Genomic DNA, 27,621 nt, shown 5'->3' with positions numbered 1-27,621 from the left:
CCCATGTCTTCTTCCATTAAATGTTAGCTATACATATATTACAAATATTTTTTTTTCATAAAGGCACATATGTCATCAGCAGAGGATTGCGGTCGCGTGAGTTATAGTTGCCTGCACTAACTATAACGGGGGAATTTCATTGGTTTTTTATCAGTAAAATTTCCGCTAACTATAACATGTGTGAAACCTATGGTTTTTTCAGTGAATTTGCAAGGTTTTTTAAATGCTAATTCCTAACTATAACGTGTGTGAAACCTATGGTTTTTTCAGTGAATTTGTACGTTTTTTTAAATGCTAAGTTACTTTACGCCATTCGTGGCGTGCGCGCCCACTTAACGCAGTTCGTTCCGTGCGCGCACGGTGCGCTTCGCGCACCGTGCGCGCACAGTAAGCACACGGTGCTTACTGTGCTTACGGTGCTTATAAGCCATGCACAAATGGTGCCCTTCGGGCACCATTTGCACACGGGGTGGAGAGAGTGTGGATAATTTTTTCTTTTATTATTTTTGTTAAAAATATTGTGGTTTTTCACACCACTGATCAGCCCTGCACATTTGGTGGCCTGCGGACACCAAAAGCACAGGGGGTGGGGAGAGTGTGGATAGTGGTTTTTTTTTTACATTTTTTACCGTACGCGTACGGTAAGCGTAATCGGCGAAATTAGCGAAAAAATAAAAATGGCATTTTTGGCCTTGGGGGGTCTTGGGGGACTCCCTCATCATGGCTATGTGTGTGTGAGCTGTCAAAACAGCTCCTTTACATGTGTATTGGTTTTATTTAACAACCTAACTCTCAGTGCGAGAGAGAAAATGGCGGCCGCCGCTTCCTGGTTTCGGCCGATTCGAATGTTTACTAAGATCTAAGAGCCAATCAGAATCGCGCTCGTGCACGCCACCGTACGCGTACGGTAAGCTTACGGTAAGCGTACCGTAAGCTGGCTCAGATATATATATTGATTTAAAGGCTATTTTCTCAGAATCTACTGAACAGATTTACACCAAACCTACAAAAGGCACTTCCTTGACCTGAGGACTACCTCTCTGCCAAATTTCAAGTAATTCTGTTCAGCCGTTCGGGCTGTAGCCCTGTCTAAAGGTCCTATGGAAAAATGCATGGGAAAAACGCGTTTTGGGACCCCCCTTTTATCTCAGCCCCCGCTTGACGAATCCTCCCGAGACTTTCAGGGTAGGAGCGGAGCGTAGCGCCCCACCTATTTTGAGAAATTCGCGAGGATTCGTTGACCGGCGCCAAAGTTATTCAAAATAGAATGTTGCGGATTTCCTATGGAAAAGGGGTCCTAACTATAACTACCTACTGGCGACCGCCAGTAGGTAATATATATATATATATATATATATATATATATATATATATATATATATACATATACACACACACATACATTTATGTATTTAATTAATGATGGCTCAGCACTGTTGAGATCGCCATGTGATCTAGTGACAGTTGGTGAACTTTACATGAACAAATTGAGTGTAGCAAGCAAGCCCTACCCTTCCAGACGTGCAGTTCTCCTCCCCACTTTCATGAAAAAAGGCCAAATGATGCACATTACAGCACAATTTCCCAAACCACATTATTATAAGCCAGAGGCTTTACAGGCGGTTCTGAAAGGAAATATTACAATAAATGATACAGAACAGGCTGGGGCGAGGGGCATGGAACAGTGATCCCTCTCCAGGAAAATTAAGAATTGTAAATTATTAAAATATTCTGCCAGGCAGAGCACCTAAAAGATATTGTCATTCCGAGCAAGTCACACGGAGCCTTGATGAATTATTTATTAAGTTGAATGGGCACATTTTACTGTGAATTTTGTCCATTTTTGGAGCACAAATCTAGGCGTAACACCGTTAGCCAAAGAAGAAACTACTATTATTACGAAAACTAGTGAATTAAACACAGATAAGCAAAATGTAAATACAATGTGGCAGAGTATATTAAAAGTTCACTTTTACGTCAACAACTCTCAGATGGGCTCAATGTGCATGCCGTATGAGAATGGGAGGTCACAGATTAGAACATGGGAGGACTCGACCCACCATTTCACATTTCCTTTTTCTAACTAAGTAAAAGTGAGACAAAACCCTAACCATCGCTAGTGATATAAACGCCTTATAAAGTACACGTGGTAGTGATCACAGTAACTATAATAATAGTAAACCAGTGCAGTATGTTAGGGTTGTTCATTCTATCCTTGCTACCCTTCGCAGATCACTTACCGAAGGCGGAGTCCCTGCGGCCGCAGTTTTTGAAGGTGCAGCGGCAGACTGGACAGCAGAGGCCTTGGCACAGGTAGTCACTTCTTCTGATGAGGCAACTTTCGGTGTCTTCTTATCCACTGTTTCCTAATGTGGCAAAAACCAGTGAAGGGTCAGGCAGCCGAAGGGTCAGGCATGCGAAGGCTCGACAAAAGTGTTTCAATGTTAAAAAGTGATCTTTGAGTGACGTTACATGCCGCCCAATGAGGACTCACAACTTTTAAAATATAGACCGGGAAACAGTCATGCACCCCTCTACATTTAACAAAAATGTATATCTCCCCACCTTGCCATGAGGACACAAATACCCAACCTTAGATTTCAGTCTCATCCGTCTTTCTTCAGCTCAGTATTCTGCACTGGAGGATACTGTGTATCTAAGCAAGCTCCTTTTCCTACCTTTTCTTTGTTTTAGATGTTTTTGCTAGGCGGTGGTGTGTTTCTGGAGTCCACTAAAGATCACATCCAGAAAACAATGCACTTTCTATATTCCTGTGCTGTGTAAATTTGTTGTCAATGAATCACATGTGTATTTAAAAATATCAGCCACAGGAATAGTCCTCTTTCTTTCATTTCCATCCTTCCTGCAGCTTCAGCACCAAAACGACACATTGGTTTTTAGGTCTCGCTAGCGCAAGGCTGCGCGCATGTGCAGTCTCGCTGGCGAGATTTAGTGTTGACAGGGTATTTTCAGTAAGGGGCATTAAGCCCCGCCCCTCTTTCCCATTGGTCGGCGTCACCGTTTATGGTAAACGGCGACCAGCCATTGGGAAAGAGGTGCCGGTGACGTTTTCGCTTGGCTTTTCGAGCCGTCCCATTTGGACGGTCTCGCCTGCTTTGCGTTGGTCGCAAAAGGTTTCTTATCTTTATGGGGCCAAACACATGGCCCCATAAAGACAAGAAACCTTTTGGCAGGTGAGGCCACGGCAGAAAAAGCCAAACGAAAACGTCATGGCTAGCGCTTGTGTTTATATGCGCTCGAGCCATGCTGTGCATTCTACAGTCCAGGTTGTGAATCGTAAAGTTTACTACACGTGCTGCTGCTACAGAGTGTGAGGTGAGGGGGGGCAGGCAGCAGTGGGCCTTGGGAGGGATGAGGTGCCGTTGCCCAGGGGAGAGAGATATGTGGGGCAGCTGGCGGGGTTAATATTACCAACTGACATGGTAATAAACGACAAGAACGTTATGGGGCATTAATAAAGTGCTAAGGGAAATAGTTGCAGGATATTTCTGAGTATTGGTGTATTCGCCTAGCTCACCTTTAACCGATTGTGGCTCGTCTGGCGAGGTCCCCGCCCGAGGGTGGATTTCCTCCTCAAGGCACAATTGTGGGGATGGGTATGTTGGTGATGGAGCCACCAGGTGGCAGGGGTCTGTGGAGGTCGGCGGGGGCTGCTTGGTTGCCCATCTAGGGTTGATGCGGTGTTGGAATGCCCGCGGTGACTGGCGTTTTGGTCGCTTAGACTTTCGTGATGGGTGCAAGAAATTAAAGGACGGAGTAAAATTCGGGGGGGGGAGGGTAACCGTGGGAGCGGGCGGAGTTTGAGGGGAAGGGAGGGCAACACAGGAGTTTATTTTATGCGTTTTTATATAACGCAGACTTTACCCGAAGGGGTCAGGGTGCCATCGGACAGAGTGGCAAAGGTGTTGTTCTAGGGTGTGGGCGGAGTGGGATGGTTGGGTGAAGGAAGCGGGGGCGATCGGCTGAGGGTAGGAGGGGGGCGTTGTGGGTTTTGGGGGTCGGAGTGCTGCGTGGGAGTGTGCGGGATGGGGCGTGAAGGTGAGGTGGGCGTTTCTCGGTGAGTCGGGTATGCGCAAAGGCTGGGAGGAGGCTTGGCGGCGGTTTGAGCACCATTCAGAGAGGATGGATGTTTTTGCCGGGCTGGGCTCGGCCTGCTGGCATGTGGCTAGCTGTGGAGGATAAGGGGCAGTACAGAGGATTTGATGTGGGACGGCTGAAGTGTCGGCGCTGGTTTGGATGGGTGGGTGATGTGTGAAAGTCGCATGGCGCCTGGGGGTTGGTTGCAGGAATAGCGGTTGGGAGGGGGGGACTGTTTCTCGGAGGGCTGCAGGCTCACTGTGGAGGTTGCAAAAGGAGGATTGGAATGTTATTAAGCAGGCAATAATAGGCGCGATCGGGACGCCAGGGGGGGCGACGGGCCTTGTGGGCGGGACTGTCGACTTTGGGCCGGTGGGATGGGGTGCGGTTTTCAGTGTGGACGGGCAGCCGGTGGTCCTGGGTAGGTTGTTAGATGTCCGGGGAGGCAGACTTTGTCCGGGTGTGGTGCAGCTGGTGGTCCTGGGACAGACTGACTCACATTGATTAGGGTTGGAGGGGGACGAAGGCGCGCCGGGGGAGGGGTGGGGGCAGGGGCCACTTGGGAGAGGCAGCGTCGGGTCTCATTACATGTTGAAGGGAGGTGCCATGGGCACAGACAAGGAGTACAGCACCTGGAGGCTAATTACATCTGGGTTTCTCCCCTCCCGCTATCCTCATTTCTCTTCGCCCTCAGGTGGAAGGGGTGGGGTGGGCTTCTGAGGAATCCCTCGGCATTCCTGCCACATCTGGAAGTGGAGGAGTATGGGGATTTGCAGTGCCAGGCACTGGTGGGCGCTACACCCACGGCTGGGCAGTGCAGCGTTTAGGCCCCGGGTGACTAGGGGTGAAGCACTGTCTGGGGAGGGATGAGGAGGCGCTATACAGGGAGCAATGTCTTCGGGTTATGCAGAGGTCCCTCGGGGGCGGGTGATAGGAAGAACACACTGGGAGGTTGATGCAGTCCTGGGGTGGGGGAGAAGGCGAACCTTTCCTTCTTTAAGAAGCACATCTAGACATTGGGTGTTTGTGCCCCATCTCAGGGTGCGTTTTGTGCATTTATTCCTATTATCCCTGGTTCAGCAACATGCTCATGGATACCATGTCTATTCTGTATCTATGTCAATATTCTTTTTGACACAGACATGTCACGTGAACTAGCCCGCTGAGTTGGGGAGCTGATGAAATGTATCTCTGGATGTTGTAACTCCATAGGTCTGCTCATGGCCTCACCTTCAAGGTGCCGTTTGATTCTGACTTAAGTCCCGAGTGAGAGGGCAGTGGTTGGGGGCTTCCCGTGTTCCTGCTGGGCGGCATTGTACTGTGAAGTTATGAGGCACAATGTTGGGTGTGAATGGGCAGTCAATTATTCGAACTCTGCGTGATTTAAAACACATTCACACAGTCACTTGAACAAATATGCCTTGGTGACAGCACAATGGGCATGCAGCTATATCGTGACTTGTTGTCTAACATGGGGAGGTTCATAGAGTCACTACAGAATTATGAGGAATCTGCTGTGAAAGTGATGGAAGAGCACTCATGTGGAATCCCACACTACTGTGGTGTTTAGGCCCTATGATGAGTGCGCACGGACCCAGATACAGCTAACATTTAAAAAGCTTCTGGCAGGCATCTGTGAAGGCCATAACCCCCCGACCCCTGGGGATTGTAAACATCAAGGGGCCTTCATGTCAAGCTCAAAGACCTCATAATAAATCAGGTCTTATCTCCGGGAAACTCATTCCTTAGCTGCCCTCTAGGCAGGGACAGGAAGGCAGGATTACGGTTCCAGCACGAGACAAGCATTTGCAATGCAATGGGCCTCGCATTTACGCGAGTTTAAACTACTGGCATTGTAAATAACAATGCCGTTTATTTATCTTTGAAAAACAAAAATAAAAGGCATTGCCATTTGCAATGTTAATATCTCAAACTCTTGTAAATGCGAGACCAATTGCATTATTAATGCTTGTTACTACTGTGGCTGCGGTGCAGCAGTCTTGTTTGTGAATAGAAGAGGTATGTGCTTCAAACAGCACAATCTTGAAACAAACAAACAGCCTATCTAATCCAATGGAAGAAGAGCAGTCTTGTGTACTGAAATGAACTATCATTTGGCCTTTTTAGAATTAACTCCAGTGCTAATGGGATGGGCAGCAGTGAATCTACGTGTGCAGTAACAAGGTGACTATCTTAAAGTACTTAACATGGTATACATAATTGTTTGAAGACCTCACATTTTCAAAGTATCTTCAGCATAATGTCCTAGAGGTAAGCATGTAAATATCTTCTATCATTTTTGCTATAGATAATTGTAACACCTGAGAGTTACAGCACCTCGAAATGACAGCACTGCGTTAGCATGCAATGTATTATTGGATAAACATATCTCATTGTACGCCGAGGTTCTAAATAATGCTCTCGTGCATCACAGGTGAAACTACACTGCGCATGTATGCACACACATTTGTGAGACGGCATCATTTAAGCTGAGCGTATAGGCTTAAACAGTCAACAATATACTAAAAATTCCAAAGAAAAACAAGGATTCCTAAAGGCCATATGTATCAAATGGTGTAGAAAGAACTGTCATCTAAAATATTACATTTAGAACTAGATAACGGAGGTGTTAACTGTGCATGGTGTGATACATCCCTACTAATGTTCTACAGAAGAAGGGTTTGGAATACCTACATCTCTTACTTGAATGACCACTGTGCATCTTTAAGTTCAATGCAAAGCTAGCATATATGGTGCTAATCAAGGTCAAAGTCTAAAAATATTACGTACGTTGCAGAGAGAGGTCTCATCAATGGTATTGCAAAAAAGGGTGCAAATAGGATGCTTCAGCCAAACAGCTGTTCAAGGTAACTGTGCAGCTGCTAATGGAGATGCAGAAGCACCTTTACTTGGGTAGAAAAGCACCAGAAACACTAGTTCTGAGAGAACAAAGTGCCATTTGGAATCCATGGCCTCTCACTGAATATGCGTTATGCATTTCATGATCTGCAAAATGGGTGTTGTTAAAGAGTCCTAAGCTAAGGTGTGGTGACTGCGAGAGGCTCTACCTGATGTGTTTTTATTCGAAGGTTTCTGAATATACTTACAAACTGTTTTGTTCCATAAGATACTAATAAATATATATGCATTATATTCACATCAATAATACCTCTTCATTTTGATTATAAAGTTACGAAAAACAAAAATGCATAAACAAGGAAATTCTTTCGGAAGAGACAAGTAGGAACTGTAAAATGTACAATACAATCTGCACAAATAGGGTCAGGGGCATTTCATGAACATCAGGCATGTCAGACTCACTGCTAACCGCAAACATTACAAATTAGAGCATATTTACTTTACCTCTGTCAGTCATATTTTTCAACACTCCTAGTGAGCACCTCTTCACGGTGGACGCTCATTGGGGAGGGGGAGGGGGAATCTTAGAGACCTGGTTAGTGCATGCCATACATCCAGATCTAATGGGAGCTTGGGGTCAGTACTCACAAGCTTAATTCTTACGCCTTCTGCAACACTGCTCTGCAACATCTTTCAACCATCTACACACCGTTGGGACTTTTGGACTCAGCCAGGTAATTGCCAGCATTCGTCTGGCCAACAGCAGTGAGAAGTCTATTAACTTTTTCTGAACTGTGCACTTTGTACGGTGAGACCCAATGCCCAGTAGAAACCCATGCGGGCAGCACCGCAGCTTCAAGTGCAACCTGTCTTCATACATGCCACTCACTTGCTCCCAATAACCCTGAATTTAGGGAACTAAGCCTAGTCAGGTGGTGATATGTTGCGCCAGCCGCCTCTACCGGATGTTAAAATTCTTCCACCTTCCCTTCAAGAGCCATGTCCTTCTCTCTGTGGATCAGCTCCAGGAGCCAGGCAGACCTGGATCCCATCAGAGAGGGCAGGTCTGAGGTGGTCTTCAACTTTCGTGGATTTGTTTAGTAAAGTAGTAAGGACTAGTCTTTCTTAGAGTCATAGCAAGGGAACAAGGATTTTGCCATCAGTTGCTATTCCTCGCTGTGACCAGTTGCAAGATCTCTTCAATGCGTGTCACCTGCTCGGACGGATTCTGCGATTTATGGATCACATTTCCTCAACAGTAGAATGCAGATCCAACTCAAATTCTCATTCGTCCAGAAGCAAATTCTCCCCCACTCTTTCTCCCATAAGCACTTTCTCTTGCACGTTTTTCTTCATTCCCATGCACTAATTTATCCTTCTCAAGCACTAGTAATGTCCATAACTCTCACACTCTTCCATAACCTCTCACTGTCCTAAAACCGTTTCCTCGCCAGACCACCACACCATCACCTGTCCAAAATGTCACCTACCACAAAAACACACTGGCCCACCCATCCACTATCACTCGGCCAGACTCTCACTAATCCTTAACCTCTTACCCACCTGCGGTAACATTTGACCCAAACTCTCATTCTCCCACAAACCCATTCACTTTTGTGCCTAGAATCGTTTATGGTGAATCAACAGTTAAACTTGATTAACCATGGGCGGTTTATCAAATATCCTGCAAGACCGTGAGCTTAACTAAAGTGCATTATTCTTTCCTTTCACTTTTGCTGTGCAACTGGGTACAACCCTTGCCCCCAAAGTAACAAGTATATTAACAATACAGAAACTAGTAAATCAATAGAGCATATATTCACAAAAGGCAAAGGACGTGTAAGTACTCAGCAATTCTTTGTCCACAATCACGTAAAAATACCATGGACGAAAACACTGTTAATACTTCAACCGCCCATTATTACATCTCTGCCATCACTATGGCAGAGATGTAATAATGGATGTTATTCTTCTTCTTATTATTATTTGTAGTAGTAGTAGTAATAATAGTAATAATAATGATTAGAATAGTGGCGATGCATGTAGTACGTATACCATTTTAAAGTGCTGAAACAACAAATCTCATCAATATTGCTTGCTTTAGCAACCTCGGAAGGATGAAGGAGGAATTGGGCTTACCAGGATGTGATCTTGTGCCCTGCAGATCACAGCAGATGTCAGCAGGAAGCGTTTATCTCAGTGACTTCTTCTCAACTAGTATTAACCATCATAACATATAGAGTGCGCTAAATCAATTGTGATTCTGGATATATAATATGCTGCTACATTCAACTATTGCGCAAAGGTTCTGCAGCTGACTTACTGCAGGTGGAGTTTTTGCTGGTGGCGTTTTTGTGGGTGCAGCCGCACTCTGAACAGCAGACGTTTTGGCACTGGTGCTGACTTCTCCTGATGGGGTGGCTTTTGGCGTCTTCTGCTCCACGGTGTCCTAATGGGACCAAATGCAATAAAAGGTCAGACAGCCAGCGGGTCAACAGATCTTTTCTATGTGAAGGTAATCATGGTCTTCTATGATATGATGCTCTGAATAGTTTTTTCTTCAAGTCACTTTAACTGATATTTCTGATATGATGCTCTGAATAGTTTTTTCTTCAAGTCACTTTAACTGATATTTCAAACATATAGAAAAATAATCTGGACAACAGATTTTAGAAAATAGACCGTCACAAAAGACAATATTGAGAAGGTACAACTGAAAAAACATTTGTATCAAGCTGCAACTAATCCAGGTGTAATGACATGGCACTGATCTGTCAGAAAAGACTACTAGATGTGGAGCGATCAAGGATACACCTGCAGAAAACGTCTTACTACATAATTGTAAAGGACACATTCAGAATGATGGGCATCTTGGTGTCAAGTAAGAGATGTTTATTGTTAAGCTAATAAATGGTATTTATCTTATTGATGTGGGGAAAATAAAAGGATACGTTGACCTTCTGGCATTCAAATATGTGACCCTGGGGGCTCAAACAAGATCCTTGCAGTGCATGACTTAGTCCACTGAGGTGAAAGAGACATAACACTAACAATTTAAGTATAAGTGACCTTAATATGGCTGATCTTACAAGATGAAACATTTCAAGATTGTTGAACATATTGGCAACCTGGCAGCTGCCAACACACCTAGTAGGCACAAGGGTGTGTGGAAGCAATATATCTATGTTATAGTTTCATGTGAAAACACAGATTCCAAACTATAGATTGCCAAAACATTGACCTTACATAAATAACTGACTACATACATTTCAACAACTGATGTCTAAATCCAGCTATACCCATTCCTTACATGTTTCAAGGCCGATATAATTTACAATGTTAACTCAAGTGCTATCATATTTGAAGGTCATTGATAGATAGTGGGATTAAGTGCAGGTTGAGATTTTGTAAGGATATACAATTGTTAGTTATTGATTTTGGTAATTCATGTTTTGGAATCTCGGTTTTTGCAAAAGAGGTTTTCAACTGCTATCCGATGTTATATTCTGTGATTAGTAACTTTCTAGCAAGTTTTACCGGACAAAGGCCCATTTCTTTGAACCTTGTATGTTGTTGCCAGCCATGACTTTAAAGAGCAGTTCATCACATCTCGTAACACAAATGTAATGTTCATCATTTCAGATAACATTTTCGGTATCAAATTATTCATCTGTGGGCAAATTTAGAATTAATGTTTGCTCCTAGATAAGCAACTAGAGTGGCAACAGAAAAATAACAACTGTATAGTATTTGGTGCAAGACTAAGAGTACATAACACCGAAAAGAAGTGCATCAGAGGGAGAATGGCTATTCTGCAGTGCAATGCGGCTAGTGAACTGTGAAAGTTGTGCAAAGTAAATACCTTCCTCGAATTGGAATGGCTGACCTCCTTTTAAGAGCATGAGGAGAGAAGGTTCTATTAGTCTGTACAATCTCACAATTAAGTGGGTAAAAGTCAAACGGCTCTGAAGGATCTCAATATTCCATTACTGTTTGTTTGGTGTGTCAGGCAAGCCTGATCTACACAGTGTGCTGGGTCTCACTTTCCCAAAGTAAACTTGGAAAGAATGGTGACCGAATAATGGGGTTTTCAATGGACTGGCCCAGGCTGTGATGTCCCCTAAAGATTACCTAAACAGCAACATGTATTACAAGCAATTAGTAAAAACTGGTTCTGCAGTGTCACATGGACCATCTGTTTTCTCAAGTATATAGCATGTTTCTTCACTCCATTGTTCCACACAGCCCCTCCCAATTAGATTCTCAGTTGTATGTAACGAGTGAGGATATACATGGAATAAAACGGTTGAAGGCATCAAATGTTGTGTAAATTTCACAATTACAGGCCAAAAATACCAGAGGGATACAATTCTTACTGGTGTTTATGGCAATGTTATTGCATAGTTACAGGCAGGTATACCAACGGTACATGTTCAGGACTCAGATAGTAGTACTAGTGACAATAGTATAAGAGCGTTTTTTAATAAACATGACAAAATGCCTGAACAAAAGTCATGGAACAGCAAGAATGCTCTCTGGTATAAAGGAAAGGAACAATACCACAAAAAAGTTTATTGAACCCAACATTAGCTGTATAAATATTTCAGAAATACTATTATTGCTAGACCACTATAATGCAGTGTAATCAGCCGGTCACTGAGAACTCTCACACATATGCCACAGATAGGCTGTTTCTATACAGAGACAGCCGGCACGTCTGCAAGGAAACCCACACACAACTGATGGGCCATTAATTTGAAGGGTTGCTTTTTTGCCACCAAAAGGGTAACAAACAAACAATCTCTCTCTCTCTCTATATCTCTCTCTCAACATCTCTCTCTCTATCTCTCTCTCTCTCTCTCTCTCTCATTCTCTCTCTCATTCTCTCTCTCATTCTCTCTCTAATTCTCTAGCTCACTCGTACAACTTGCCTAATCTTTTGCCTGTGCTCCTCCGGTTCTACTGCAGATCTGCAGGAATAACACTGCAGCAGTAACAAGTGGGAGCTTCAGCTTTCATCACCCTCGGCTAATTATATGCCATATGTGTAAGGGATTCATTAGCTGAGCTGGTACCCTTTGTTCAGCCTCTTAGTCTTGCTATTGCTTCTCTTTAAGGGAAGCTGGGAAGTGGTGTAGCTCTGTCCATCAATGCTTTATGGGTTAGGCACTACCTCTGCAGAACCAACAGAGAGCTGAAGCAGATTAATTGCATTAGGAAAGTCTTGCTAATTTGAAGCTGAGAAATAAATTGTAACAGTGGCACATATATCACAATTAAGCATAAAAGAAAGTGCCACCATTGTAGGTGGCAGAGCCAACTTGTACACAAGCACTCCGTCTAAAGGCGGTCACTGCTAGATCACAGACAAAAGCAATATAAACATATCTTTAGTAAATATTCCATATGAAGGCTCACCTGTTATCCTCTGTTGTTCCTCTTTGAGATTTTTACATACGTTCCCTTCGATGTACACAAAGCAAGAATTACTTTTCACAGATCTTTGATAGATGCTGTAAGAATTTCTACTTAAAATTGGAACAATTGGGACGATATCAGAATAACCATTAAGGTATGACTTTGTATGCACTCCCTGCTTTCCAAAGGTCATGCTCTTAGCCCTAATTTTGTACCTCTGGAAAATTTACACCAAAAGTGTTACTCCCTCAGCTAATATTATAATTTGAAAACGTAAAAATCTTCGAATCCTGATGATGTGAATCTGGAATCACTTGGTTTTGACTATCCGACCCTTAAATCTTTCACCCTCATATATATCCAACCTGGATTATTTCTTTCACCATTGACACTACTAGTGCTTTCTGTGCGGAAATATATTTATCTGCCATCCTTCTGGTCTCGAACAGTTAAATAGTGATCTGGTCTTTATATACCACCTACCACTCCGTGAAGCTCGCGCTGCACTAGCGCTGTGTTTTTTAACAATTTTGCTTGTTTGTACCTGGGTTTGTATCTGTCTAGCACTTACCCTCGTTTTTAATTCTCACTGCCTCTTGCTGCTCCTTGCTTGCAGCGCGCGCCCTCTGGCCCCTCACTGCACTTAAAAAGCGCACTCTGCGCCTCCAAGCACCACCACTTTGGTGGGTCCGGGTCCTGGGGATCGATTTTGGGTGCCATTTTGGTTTGGGGCATTACTTTTAGCGGCGGCCGCCATCTTTGAGCGGACTCGCGCGCGTAGGGTGACGGGAGAGCCTATTTAAGGCGGCTCCTTGTGTGGTGGTGTTTCTGACCACCTACCACTCCGTGAAGCTCGCGCTGCACTAGCGCTGTGTTTTTTAACAATTTTGCTTGTTTGTACCTGGGTTTGTATCTGTCTAGCACTTACCCTCGTTTTTAATTCTCACTGCCTCTTGCTGCTCCTTGCTTGCAGCGCGCGCCCTCTGGCCCCTCACTGCACTTAAAAAGCGCACTCTGCGCCTCCAAGCACCACCACTTTGGTGGGTCCGGGTCCTGGGGATCGATTTTGGGTGCCATTTTGGTTTGGGGCATTACTTTTAGCGGCGGCCGCCATCTTTGAGCGGACTCGCGCGCATAGGGTGACGGGAGAGCCTATTTAAAGTCTAATTTAATTCTAATTTAAAATTTCTAATTTAAAATGCTTATAAAGCGCAGCATACACCTTGCGGTTTCTTGGCGCTGAAGGTTCAGTGGCTGAGGGGAAGGAAGACCGGGGAGAAAATTTAGGCGGGGAAAGCCTGGCTAAATAGGAAGGTTTTCAAGTCTCCACGGAAGGAAAGGTACTGAGTTGCGGAGCGGAGGTTATCAGGGAGAGAGTTCCAGAAGGAAGGGGCCAGAGTAGAGAAATTGGATCCACCCCACTTTTTGCGCGAGAAACGGGGGATCAGAAGAAGGGACTTGGAGGAGGACCGGAGATTTCTTGCGGGGACGTAGGGTTTGATGAGTGAAGTGATGAAAGCAGGGGCAGTGCCCTGACGGGCCTGGAAGACCATGCACCCGATTTTAAAGAGGGAACGTTGTTTCACGGGGAGCCAGTGGAGTTTCTTTAGGAGGGGGGTGGAGTGGTGATAACGTGGGAGGCCAAATATCAGTCTGGCCGCCTGGTTCTGGATGGCTTGGAGTCTACGCAAACTATAGGCAGGGATGCCATGAAAAAGAGCGTTGGCGTAGTCCAAACGCGAGATTACCAGGGCGGCCATGATGGTCTTGAGGGCCTGAGGGGTGAAGAAGCGGGAGACAGAGCGGATGGTTCGAAGAGTGAGGAAACAGGAGGAGACCACGGAGCTAATGTGTGAGTGAAGAGTGAGCTGATTGTTCATTTTGACACCCAGTGTTTTGACAGTGGTGGAGGGGGAGGGTGCAGGGCCGAGAGAGGGGGGCCAGAAAAGAGAGTTCCAGGGACTGGACGAACCACCAGTGAGAACCAGCTCAGTTTTATCAGGGTTCAGTTTAAGATGGTTGTGATTCATCCAGTCCCTGATAAATGTCATAGTAGACTGGAAATTGGAGACCGAGAGAGAAGAGGGGGATAGATCAAAGATGAGCTGGAGGTCATCCGCGTAGTTAAAGACGGTGACCTCCAGCTGCTGGAGAGCAAAGATGAGAGGAAAGATATAGAGGTTGAAGAGAAGAGGGGAGAGAGAGGAACCCTGGGGAACACCGCAGGTGACAAGGAGAGGAGTGGAGGTGAAGTCGCCTAGACGGACCGCCTGAAGTCGCCCCTTTCCGCGCAGCGGAACGCGCAGATGGTAGCCTTCGCTTAGCCTGAGTCGTGCCAGAGTCCTGCCCGTCTGCGCCCGTCAGCGTCTCGGAGGCGGCGGGGCGGCTGTGGACTCTGCTTGGGAGCGGGGAGGATGATACATTATACTGCTGCTCCGCTTCGAGCCTTGCGTACCTCATCTAGCCTGTGTCGCTCTGTTTTTCCCGGTCGACACAAGGGTAAACGTCGCTGCCCGGCGTGTGGCTGGTCGCCCACTGGGTCACTCTGCTGCGCCCCTAGGACACCTAAAGTGCATGCGAAACATCTTTTCTTGCTGTTGAACACAAGATCGGTAGGAAGACATGCACAGCACATTTACGATCTTCTTGTCAGGGATAATCCTCTCTGCCTGCTCCTGACCGAAACTTGGCTGGGAGAGGCGTCTAATCCAGACATCTTCACTGCGATCCCTCCAACCTATAATATTTTCCGCCAAGACAGGGCGAAGGGTAGGGGGGGCGGAGTTGCTGTGGTGGTGAGGAAGAACATTTCCTGCTCTGTTCTTCCTGTCAACTCCATTGGGGGCTCTGAATCCCTTGGTTTTACGCTTAGACTGTCTCCAGCTCAAGCACTTAAGGGTCTCTTGGTTTACAGGCCTCCTGGCCCGGCGGGTTCCTTTTGGGAGGACCTACAGACCGCCATCTCGGAGTTGGCGCTGTCTGCACAGCATTGCTTGCTGGCAGGCGATTTCAACTTTCACCTCGATGTCACGGACGATCTGAATGGGGCTAAGCTGCTGGATATTACATCTCCGCTTGGCTTGGCTCCGTTTGTGTCAGGGCCTACACATGAGAGAGGGCATACCCTCGATCAAGTGTTCTCTTCTGTCCCAATTGTCGACATCGAAACGCGCCCGGTGCTCTGGTCGGATCATAGACTGATTGGGTTTTCCGTGTTGGAAAATGGGCGGTCTGACCTCTGCGCCCCCACGGTGCCCAGAACGGCCTCGAGAGCGTTGCACAGAGTGACGCCTGATATGTTGGAGCAGGCGCTCACGGAACATCCCTGTCACCTCTCGGGGGATCCGGAAAGAGACACTGAGACCCTACAGCTATGGCTGACTGAGAGGTTAGATGATCTTGCACCAAGGGTAACCCCCCGGTCCTCGGTGATACGGCAGTCGGCGCCGTGGTTTACGGAGGCGCTGCGTTTGGCTCGCAGTCAGTCAATGCAAGGTTGCTGAGCGGGCCTGGCGCCTTCAATATGATGGGGAGGCCAAATTCGCCTATAGATCGGCGGTGAAGGCCTATCATCGTGACATTCTTGGTGCCAAGCGGGAATATCTTGCCAGGAGGATTGAGGTGGCGGCGAACTCCTGTAAGGAGATCTTCACGATTGTGAAGGAGTTCACGGCCCCTTCCTCCTATTCACCCCCGCCTGTATCATCGGACGCGTGGACGCGTGATCTTGCCACTTTTTTCACCGACAAGATTAAGGCAATTCAGGCCTCCTTCTCGGAGAGCGTTGTGGAGGGTTGCTGTGGCCTCGGGTCGGGACTTGGAACATCGTCTCCGCCTACCGCAGAACTGGCTGACTTTCCTCCTGTCTCCAGTGATATGTCCCGGGCTCTGCTGGCCAGTCTTAAATCTGGCTCCCCACTGGACCCCTGCCCGGCCAAATTCTTGGCCGGGATGGCGGCAGTGGTGAATCCCCTGGTCAACCCGATCCTCAATGCCTCCTTGAGGGAGGGGTGTGTCCCTCGCACCTGGAAAAGGGCGATGGTGATCCCCCTCCTGAAAAAGCCTGGTCTTGATGCCGAGGTCTTGGCCAATTATAGGCCTATTTCACTTCTCCCGGCTTTGGCTAAGATCACCGAGAAACATGTTCATGGTGTCTTGTCGAGCTTTTTAGAATCTAACAATTTGCTCCATCCATCCCAATCCGGGTTCCGTCCGAACTTCAGTACGGAAACGGCGTTGGTGGAGGTCTCTGAGATCATCAGGGAGACCTTGGATGTGGGTGGCAAGGCCATGCTAGTCATGTTGGACCTGTCGGCGGCCTTCGACACCGTCCCCCATGAGGCGCTCCTCGCTAGGCTTCATGACATCGGCCTAAGGGGGACGGTGTTCAGATGGTTTTCATCTTTTCTGGAGGGCCGCCGCCAGACGGTCTGGGCTTCCCGGAGCTCCGCCGAGATGCCGCCATTGGGAGTCGGGGTTCCACAGGGGTCTGTGTTGAGCCCGACTTTGTTCAACATCTTTATGTTCCCTCTGGCGGCTGCGGTGGAGGCTTACGGAGCCCAGATCGTGTCCTATGCCGACGACACGCAACTCCTTTTCACATGTGCTAAAGACCAGCCATTTGATGGGGAGAGAATACGGGACTGCCTGGATATGGTCTTTGGCTGGTTCCAGCGGAACAGTCTAAAGGCCAACTCCAGTAAGTCGGAGGTGCTATTCTTCGGCTGTGTCATCGATCCCGAGTGGCGGCAGTGGTGGCCGGCCGCCATGTGTCCCCCGGCACAATCTTCCTTGGTGGCCAAAAATCTTGGCGTTAAGCTTGACAACAAGCTTTCTCTTAGATCGCATGTTCTTGGCCTGGCCGGCACCTGCTTCGGTGTTCTGAAAATGCTCCGCAAGTTTCTACCACTACTATCTGCGGAGCATAGACGGATCACGGTGCAGGTGCTTATTGGATCCAGGCTAGACTATGCCAATGCCCTCTTCCTGGGTCTTCCAGACTACTTGGTCCAGCGTCTGCAGGTGATACAGAACTCTGCAGCGCGCGCAATCTTTGGTTTGCATAGACGCGCACGGGCTTCTGGTCTTCTGCAGACGCTGCACTGGCTCCCGATCCGAAAGCGGATTATGTTCAAATCCTTGACGCTGGTACATAAGGCTCTGTTTGGTTCAGGCGCAGGATATCTGCAGAAGAGATTGGCTTTTTATCGCCCCGCCCGCTCACTGCGTTCGGAATCCCTTTTCACGGCTGTGGTTCCACGTGTGAAGAAGGCTCGGATTGGGGGGCGCTCTTTCAGCTTCAAGGCCTCCCAGCTGTGGAACTCGCTCCCACTGGTACTTCGTAGTACTCCCAACCTGCTTCAATTCAGAAAGAATTTGAAGACCTGGCTTTTTAATCTTTCTGTTTAGGTGGATTTTCTTCTCTTTCTTTTTCGGGGCTTCTGTTTTTCTTGTTATGTTGTTATACACTGCAGCTGTATGTGGAAAGCGCCGGGACACTCTTTTAGAGTAGCCGAGCGCTATATAAACGCATTTTAACATAACATAACATAACATAGCTAACACACTTTTTCCAGATTTGCACTTGCTATTGTATATTCTTATTTTACACTTCCAAGTGGATTTGGTTTTATATAATGTGTCCCTAGATCTACTATTCATTATTCGCTACCTGTCTGTCAGCTGCCCAGGCCTCTTCTCTCCTCCAAACAGCAACTTCATCACGGTTTGAAGGGATATTGTGTTTTTGGCTTTGCTCCTCTTTTATTGTACCAGTTATTTTTCTAATTGTCACTTCAAAGGTATAATTTACTGGAGTCTTGTTTAACATTACAAATGATGCTCTTTTCTGAATGAGTATTTATCTCACATGAATTGCATACACAGAAACTATTCTGTGTAAGCGATTCGGCACATCACAAATTACATTATTAACGTAGTCACTCATTCTAGACATAACAATGGCTGCCATTGAAAACTTAGGGTCCATCCGATTGGCTCTGCCCAAGTAGATACTATGTATCTTTTACAAAGCGCTCACCAGCTGCCACATGATGAACAGGTGAAAAGACTAATGAATGCGAAACAATTTGGCAATGACAAAGGGTCTGTAGCTGAGGGAAATTCAAAACCAACAGTTTTACTGAACTCTAGAATTCAAATATGCACAACTGTCCACAGGTTGTAAAACACTTCTCAAAACTAGTCTTAACACTGTGATATGTGAACCTAATTGTTTGTTCTTTGCCACAACATGTGCTGATTAGAATTGGAGGTTGGAGTGGTAAGTAGTATGGAGAAATTTGAAATTCAAATAAGATGATGAAAAGTAATGATGGAATTGCAATTCCCTTCTTCAAATAAAATATAGAAACTGTCAAGTTTTTTCAGATTCAATCTAGTCCAAGGGGGGGGTTTCTAAGGTGGGAAATCTATTGTTGGAAGTATCCATAAGAAATTAGTGTTACACTCTGAAATTTCCACCACTTCCCCTAGGAATATAATATCAATATGTAAGGACATGTGCACTCATGTTTTGTCAATGTAGGTTCCCTTGATATGGCTGAGCATTGGATTCCATGCGCATTCCCACTATTCAGTGCACAACATACACCTGGCTTGTTTGGCAGGGGGTGAAGAGTCATGGGTGGCTGCTCGTTTGATGCATCTTTTTGTTGCCTTTCCTTACAAAGACAGCATTACTACAGCTTATAAGATGTATAAATAGCTCCCGATACTTGTCAACAAGGTGGATGCAGTTCTTTAAACGCCATGAATCACAAGAAAGATTATCATGATCCATATCTCCCATTTATTTTTTATTTATTTTTATTATTATTATTTTATAAAGAATACAATCACAACCGCTGTTACAGGGTTAGCGTAGAACTAATAGTAGTCGTTTATATATTGGTGTATATATAGCTAGCCCCTACTGTTTGCATTTTGAGAATGAAAGAGAAGTAAGAGGGAAAGGACATAAAAATTAGTGGTGAAACAAAAGAGGAATAGGACAGGCACGGAGAGAGGTACAGTCGCTGTACCTTACATTTGGCATCAGCTATACATTCTGCATTACATCTGACACCCTATCATGATGCTTGAGTCCGCATGCAGGCCCATCCGGGCTACATTAGGGAACAACACTTTGTGCATACCAACGGTTTATGGGGGTTCATAAGAGAGTAGGTAAGTGTCCAGAGCTTCCCACATCCCTCTTGAGGACGCTTTCCAGGGTGAGTACTGTAGTGCAATATTGTCCGCTCCTCTGAGATGCTTGACCCAGTTGATCCATCCTTTGTAGCTAGTTTTGCTTGCGTCTTTCCAGTTGGTTAGGACTAATTTCACAGCTGCTATCAGTAAAAGGTCCATTAGGTTCTTATCTTGTTCAGTTCTCAAATTTGTGCGTATGAATGCCGAAGTGAGGATGGAGAATTCCATTGCCAGTTTGCACTTGAACACATCATTAATGAAATCAAATATTTTCCCCCAGAATACCTTGAGTGTTGGGCACTGGAAGATAAGGTGTGCTGGGTCCCCCTTCCCTTTGTTACAGTTCCAGCAGAGTGTGGCCTCCCTGAGCCCTAATGAGTATAGTCGTGCTGGGGTCCAAAATGCCTTGTGGAGCAGCCAAAATTAGTTTGAGCTAGTACTGGGGTAATCTTATTACGCGACGCAGAGGACCACAGTGTTGCCCATTCCTGTTCGTTGAGTGGGGTGTTACATTGTTTATCCCAATAGGTGATTATTTTTTCATTTAGTTTATTGGTTTGGGGCATAAGAGTTTATAGAGCTGCGAGACTAGGTATGCTAGTTTGTTAATGTTTGACACATATCGGAAGATTGGGGTAGATAATTTCGTATTTGATAAGGCCGCTCTTATTTTCAAAAACGTATAAAGTTCGATGTCTTTTAGGTGGTGTCTTGCTTTGAGGTCTGAGAAGGTAATACGGTATTCCCCATTTTCGAGTTGGTGCAGTTAGTAGATACCTTTCTCTATCCAGGTATCAAAGGTAAGGCTTTTACCTTTGTACTTAAACTTGCTATTAGCCCAAATGTATTCTGTCTTAGACCCTTTGATGCTAACTTCCACCTTCTGGTCTAATTTTAGAAGTGCGGTTTTTGTGTTTTTAAAGATAGGTTTGGATGAATGGGGATATGTGTTTGCTGTTAGAATGGCCAGTGGGCTCAGATTGTTCAGGATGGCATTCTCTACCTGAAGCCATACTGGTATGTAGTTTCTGTTCTGGGCAGTGGTATTGTTAATAGACAATAGGTGCATATGGTGAGTACACCCGGTATCCGTGAAGTTCCAAATTAGTTACGGTGCTAAAGGGTAGGGGAGAACCACTGGCCTCCCTAAACAGTTTGTTGCAAAAGCAACACAAAGTCAAGAAACAGGGTACCCAAGCACACGTAGTAATATAGTTTACAAAAGATTAAATAAATTAGGCATGTAACATAATAAGTAATTCTCAGTTTTTTTCTTGTGAGTTCCTTCACTTTAATATTCTCGTTTTCATCATGTTTTCACAGTCTTCACAGTGGTTCCCAAGCCAACACGTGTTTCGTCGCCTCAAGTAATATCGTACATGCGACTTGTTCACGGCTGAACACTGTCTTGTAAAAAATGTTATCAAGTATGACGATAATTCCAGGTCATACAATCAAGCGACGGGGGGGGGGGGCAGGTCTCTGAAAGATATTTGCTTCCAATAGACAGCTGTGCTTAGTACTTTAAAGTTCAAACTTTAAAGCTACCTCCTTCTGCGTATGGCTCCTAATCAACTCGGATTAGGAGCCAAACGCGGAAGGGGGTAGCTTCGCATCACGGATACAATTTCCTCAACCCGGAGATGGGGTTTGAACTTTAAAGTACTAAGCACAGCTGTCTATTGGAAGCAAATATCTTTCAGAGACCTGCCCCCCCTCCCCCCGTCGCTTGATTGTATGACCTGGAATTATCGTCATACTTGATATATTTTTTACAAGACAGTGTTCAGCCGTGAACAAGTCGCATGTACGATATTACTTGAGGCGACGAAACACGTGTTGGCTTGGGGACTACTGTGAAGACTGTGAAAACATGATGAAAACGAGAATATTAAAGTGAAGGAACTCACAAGAAAAAAACTGAGAATTACTTATTATGTTACATGCCTAATTTATTTAATCTTTTGTAAACTATATTACTACGTGTGCTTGGGTACCCTATTTCATAGTGGTATGTAGTCGGTCGACGGAGAAACCCAGTATGATCCCTGTTTTGCTAGAAAGGCTAGTTGGAACACCCTAAAGTCTCCCGTTTAAAACTGATGTATCCATGAGGCGCTCAACCCGTCAGTGTGTCCGAGAGCTCAGCGGCATTGCTTATCAGGCAGTGCAATGAATTAGCAATCATATTCCTCCACCATAGATAATATTAAAAATTAATGATTTAAAATAAAAGCCTATTATTGCAACCCTATGTCTCACTGCCAATTGATCTATTTGCTTTGCGACTTTTCACATTAAAGAGTGTGAGACCAATATCACATTTATATAGATATATAATGCTAGAATGATTAAATGCTTAATAAAAAGGGGCGTGGACAACCATAGATTATTTACAACACCACAAGGGGCTCTGTTTTATATGTTGTTGGAGCATGCCTTGAGAACTTATAAATCATGAAAACTTACCGTAGGCTTAGCAGGTGCTGTGGGTTTTGCCGTCGGAGATGCAGGGCAAGAAAAGTCCTTTGACAACTCATCAGCTAATTCCGCGTCACTCATAGGCTGCACAAAACACCATAACAAAAAAAGATATATTAATTTCTTTTTAATTTCTAAAATAAATCGGTGTCATTGACACTGGTAGCAAGCAAGTTTATTATTCTAATAACGATTACAACCAAAGTAAAAGTGAGAAGCAATTTTCTTAATGGCATTTTCTTACGTTTGCTGATGCAAGTTAATACTTTCCCTTCCAGAAATACATCTAAGCAGAAATCTGTAACATTAGGGGCGGTATTGGAAGTTTTTAGACTAAATTCTGATGGGGAATGTAACTCCCATTACAGGTACCAACAAAATGACTGGGACTACAGATTTACCATGGACCTGTTGAAAGCAGTAATGTCTGGGTGAAATTCCAGGGCAAAATGAAATTATCACTTCTCCCAGTAAGGAAAACACAAGTTACTTTTAATAAACGATTTGCAGCTTGTAGAACCGTAGATTGGCGTGTTTTTACATTCCTCCCACTTAGTGTTGAGTGCAGGCGTTACAATTTAACTTTCTACAATGTAAAGGTTTTGGTTTTGAGGTGTCTCAGGACTCCTATTCTCTTTCCAAAACCAACAATAAACTAGGACATAGACTCTACCTCAGATTGTGTTTCCCCAATACAGCGGAGAGTAAGCAAGCATTGCAATGTGGAGACAGGCTATCATACTGGTAAACAGTAAGCCTGGGCAAAGCACTACGCTACGCTTGCGTAGTTTGCGCTACTTCGCACTACGCGAATTGCACGTAGCACAGTGCAAACATACGTAGCGTAGCGTTGCGTAGTGCTGCGGTCATTTTTTGCTTGCTCGCGGTCCTCAACATCAAGTTGGCGACCGCGAGCAGCAAAATTACATCCCGGCAAGACTTTTTCCTTGTTCGCGATCAGCAACATCAAGTTGCCGATCGCGAGCATGGAAAATAAACATCCCGGCGACATTCTCAACGCAGGGAGGTCAGGTTTCTCATTGCAAGTGGTCGCGTATGCTCGCGACCGCTCGCGATGAGAAACTACCAGTGCGTGTTGAGAAAGCTGCCGCTCGAGTAAAAATCTATTCGAGCGGCAGAAAACTACAGCTCGCACTGTGCAAGATGCCGTTTTCAATGATTGCACAGTGCCGGATGCTTGTCCGCACTGTGCAATCATTGAAAACGGCATCTTGCACAGTGCGAACAGGGTACTACGCAGTTCGCGAAGTGCTACGCCTAGCTCGCTTAGTGCGAAGTGCACTTTGCGTAGCTTCGCGTAGTGCTACTTCGCGAACTACGCCCATGGTTAGTAAACAGTTAGAAATGTGATGATTTTACCAAAGGTCCTATTAAACGCTTCCATCCAGGGAGGGTGGGAGGGCCTAAGTGACTCTACAGCACTATACGCTGCAGACTGATTGCTACAGGTAAATAATGTTTTCGGTCTGCAGTAAATTCTTCAGTAGATCCGATACTTTGCACTGCATAAAAACAGTGCCCTTCTCTATAAAGTAGAAGCTTGCAAGCTATTGCAGAAGACGTTTCAAACAAAGTTTTAAGAATAGTTTGCCCAAATGTTGCATTTTTGTGTGCATGAATGTTCTCACAATAGTACTTAGTGAAAGTGTGATTGTTGTACTTTATTGCAGCTCTACAGATGCCTGCAATTGGGATGTTTGTAAGAAAAGTTAAGCGGCTCCCTCTTTGCGAGTGGAATGTACTTTGGGCACCACTTGCAGTTTAAATTTGGCATTGGCATAACAGACTTAACTATTCATCTAGCAATGCCTCACTTGGAAATAGTTTTCCTTAAGTAAAGCTACCCAAAACCTACAAACAGTTGCTTAGTTTTCCTAAAAGTTTTGCTTTTATCAATGTAACACAAAAGTGCTTTTTTGAAATCTAAATGGTGTCAAGCACTTTATGCCACTCTTTGATGTTAGGGGAAGAATTGGTAGGTCAATTGTTTGACATAGAATGCAGAGATGGCCAAAGGCAGAAAACAAGGACTAGTTCTGAGGACGACCCTGTCTATGTGCACCTGAATAAATGGCTCTTCCACTGCTAGTTCTTCCAGTTCACCAACTCTCTTAAGAGAGGTCACTGAAAGAAGGAATGCCACCTTCCATGAAATAAACTGTAAACAGTAAGAGTGTAATGGCTCAAAATGTGGACCCATGAGAACTGTAAAAACAATGAAGAGGTCCCACAAAAGGACTGATAGTGCTTTAGGAGGAATTGATCTATTAGGGCCTTCCATAAATTCTCTAACCAACGGTATTTTTAATATTGATTGGTGTTGCCTATAATTTGAATCTAAGTGAAGTCTTACAAAAGTACACAGCAACAGTGATCTGTATAAGTGCAATATGTAACATATAATGTCTTGCAACAACGCTCCCATGGACTGTTTTTGAAGAATAGTGCAGTATTGAACAATCCTTTTCTATTTGGCCACATATCAATCCCTCGTAGAGGGCTCCAGGGTCTCCTTAAGAATTAGCATACATCCTTTTGGAACTGGGTGGTACCAAATTCCTAACACCTCAGGTGCCAATTTGCAAGGTTCAAAGTTCTGGGATAGCAGTGCTGTAGCTGACCGTGGTGTATGTAGACCTAGCCTTTTGTGTGGATGTACAGACATTTCTAAGAGCATTGACTACCGTAGTTGCCTTGCCCGTAGGTGCAGTGAGGATGTGGGTTATGGGCGTCTGCCTAATTTTCCTCACCACGTACAGATTTCGAAATAGTCGAGGAAAATCATATGGAAAGGTTCCTGACCAACTCACCCACAGTGCCTTGCCTGTGGGTCGTGGGTGTGGGTATCTGGAGATGAAGCATTGGCATTTTGAGTTTTTGCCCACTGCAAACAGATATCCTTTGGAGTGCCTCAGTGGTGAAAGTATACTGTACTTGTGGACTGATTTTCCATCTCTGTGTTTGTTGTTGTGTCCTGCTTAACAAATCTGCAAAGATGCTTTCCTCTCCAGGGCGGTGTTCCGCATGGAGCAGGACTTGATGATGAATTGGCCAATGTCAGATCTTACGCACCAGCCTTGAGAGCTGTGGAGAGTGTGTGCCTCTTTGGTTTTAGATACAATGCAATGTGGTCATGCTGTTTGTTCGAATGAAAACTGTTTTATTGCAAATTAGATAGTAAAATGCCCATAGCTCCAAACTATATTGTTATTTGCTCCAGGGTACTGATGTGCAGGTTTTGCTGCTGAAGACACCACTTGCCCTACACAAATGTGCTCCCCACCCTATGCCAAAACGGGTCTGTGGTGATGGTCTCTTACGGCTGGGGGTTGAGAAACGCCCTGTCCAGTAACAAGCTCCTGTTGCTCCACCATTGCAGCTTGTGCTCAACCCTGGACTCCACCAACTCTAGATCTTCGCACTGCCCGTAATCTTGTGATGATTGTTGTGCAAGATATTCCCGAAGTGGGTGCAAATGCAAAAATGCATTTAGGACTAATCCAATCCGCGATGCCATCACTCCTAACAGGCTTACGATTCCCCTCCCAGTTGGAGGATATAACGTCTAGTAAAGGGGAAGCAGCCTTTCAAATGTTAACATGCTCTTTGTTAGAGTAGGCCGTGTCTATTGCTGTATTGAGTATTGCTCCCAAGAAGGATTGTGTTTGTTGAAGGGAGAGGTGAGATATTTTGGAGGTTTTAGGGTTCACTGTAAGCCCTAAAGCCACTGATTGTTGAGTGTGAGCAAGCCATTGTTGTCAGCAGTTGCAGTTTACCAGCCAGTCGCCCACATATGGAAAGTCATGATTTGAGTTACGACAAAGGTGTGCTACAACCACACAAAACATTTTACAATTACCTGTAATGATTGCCATTGATCTCAGATCTGAGATAATGGTGGTATGCAGCTTGGGTGGGTATGTGGCAATAGGCACCCTTTCAGAGATATGTTTTTGGAGTGATCTATGATGTAGTACAGGTTGAGTGGCCGTGGGGGGATGAGAAAGTATAATGAGTAAATGCCTTGCCCCCGATGAGATGGTTGAACTTGCTTGATTGCTCCCTTTAGATGCATACAATGCTTACACGTCCAAGTGAATCAGTCTTTGGTGCGTCTGACTGATGGGACGGCTGCATGGTGGAATATGTGGCATGGTCTGGAATGCTTAACAGTACCCGTGGGTGATGATGGATCATACCCACATTGTCGAAAGTCATTTATACGACTCAAAGAGCTATAACCTCAGTCTTCCCCTGGAAGGTGTTGTGTGGTCATTTGGGATTCACGGAAGGTCACTGTTTTGCAGCAGAGGTTCAGGAGGTGGTGTTGAGCCTCTCGCTTAAATCCAGACACCCTTAGCCAAGCATGTCATCTCTTCTTGTATTAGAAATTATTTTGCTTTCCTGCACTAGCTCCTTTCCATGGCCTGTATAAACCTCAAGCAATTGCCTTACCAGCTGTCACATCTCCTTCCAATCTTGTCTGTCACACCTTGATAGCAACACAACTGAGTTTGCTATACAATATTGAGCTCTGGTGCCCACAGCCTTTTTCCCACTGCAGCCATTATTTTACTCTCCCTGTCAGGAGGTAGTGGTGGAGTTTCTTCTTTCCCTTGTGCAAATGCCCTTTACCTCACTGTGTTTACCAGCGGAGAATCTGGAAGAACATGACCCGTAATGTTCATAGAGTAGCCTGGTGAAACGCTCTATTTGTTTTCAACTCGGGTAGGGGGGGGGGGTTGAGGTGGGGAGGGGGGAAGAGAATCACTATCATGGGTTTTACAGGGCCGGAGTCCTTGAAGCTGTATTTTAAAGGCTTCAGTTTGTTTTTCAACATGGGCCGGTACATGGCAAGTACATGGGCTTTCTGAGCAGGTTTCTATTAGGGAGTCTTCCACCTCCTCCACAAGATTCAAGGTTACCTTATGGTGGTCAGCAGCCCTGTGAAAGACTGCGTGGCATGCAGCAGAATCAGCCAGGGATGATGGTGTCACTGAATAGGGCTCTATAGAAGGGTTGTTTTGTGGTTATTCAAGCCATGGGTAGTCCCCATCATTCACTGAAGTGCCTTTTCATAAGGGTCAGGGCGATCTGTAAGGTCCTGATCTGAAGAGTGTACAGAATGTACTAGTGATACAGATTGTATAGGGGTCTGCGGTGGTGAAGTTGTTGCATTCCTAAGACTTGGTCTTTTTGGATTGGGTATTATTGTCTTAGCTATTCGGAAATGGCCTCCTCAGAAAAGAGTTTCCTTTTTCTTGGGGTTGCCTGGTAAGTGGGTGTTGGTTGTGCCCAGAGTGTTTTAGCTATGGATCTGGCCTGTCACTGGATCTATATACATCTTCCTCTGCCTCACATCAGGTTACAGCCTATCTTCTGGCATTATGTCATTTGGCACTGATGTTGGGTTTGAAGTTGACTTTTGGGCCAAACCTAGTTCAGAGGAGGGCAGGTTGTGACTTGAGATCAAGTCATAGCACCGAGGCGTGGCTATTTCCTTGGCTTTCGAGGTCGAGTGGGGGCAGCAGT

General features: G+C 45.3%; 1 protein-coding gene across 23 annotated transcripts in view; it reads right to left on the bottom strand.

The window, feature by feature from the left end:
- CAST (calpastatin) overlaps nt 1-27,621 on the bottom strand; it is a 564,844-nt gene that overhangs the window by 156,290 nt on the left and 380,933 nt on the right. For all 23 annotated transcript variants that reach the window (XM_085632507.1, XM_085632509.1, XM_085632510.1 and 20 more), the window contains 3 exons: nt 22,057-22,152; nt 9,281-9,406; nt 2,241-2,366 (listed from right to left, as the gene is read on the bottom strand). In XM_085632507.1, coding sequence (XP_085488633.1) covers nt 2,241-2,366; nt 9,281-9,406; nt 22,057-22,152 — 348 coding nt within the window. The remainder of the gene's footprint in view (nt 1-2,240; nt 2,367-9,280; nt 9,407-22,056; nt 22,153-27,621) is intronic.

Source organism: Triturus cristatus, chromosome 2_1 (assembly GCF_964204655.1).
Source record: "Triturus cristatus chromosome 2_1, aTriCri1.1, whole genome shotgun sequence".
Lineage (NCBI taxonomy): Eukaryota > Metazoa > Chordata > Amphibia > Caudata > Salamandridae > Triturus > Triturus cristatus.
Note: the sequence above shows the minus strand (reverse complement) of the source record. Positions and strands in the feature narration are given on the sequence as shown.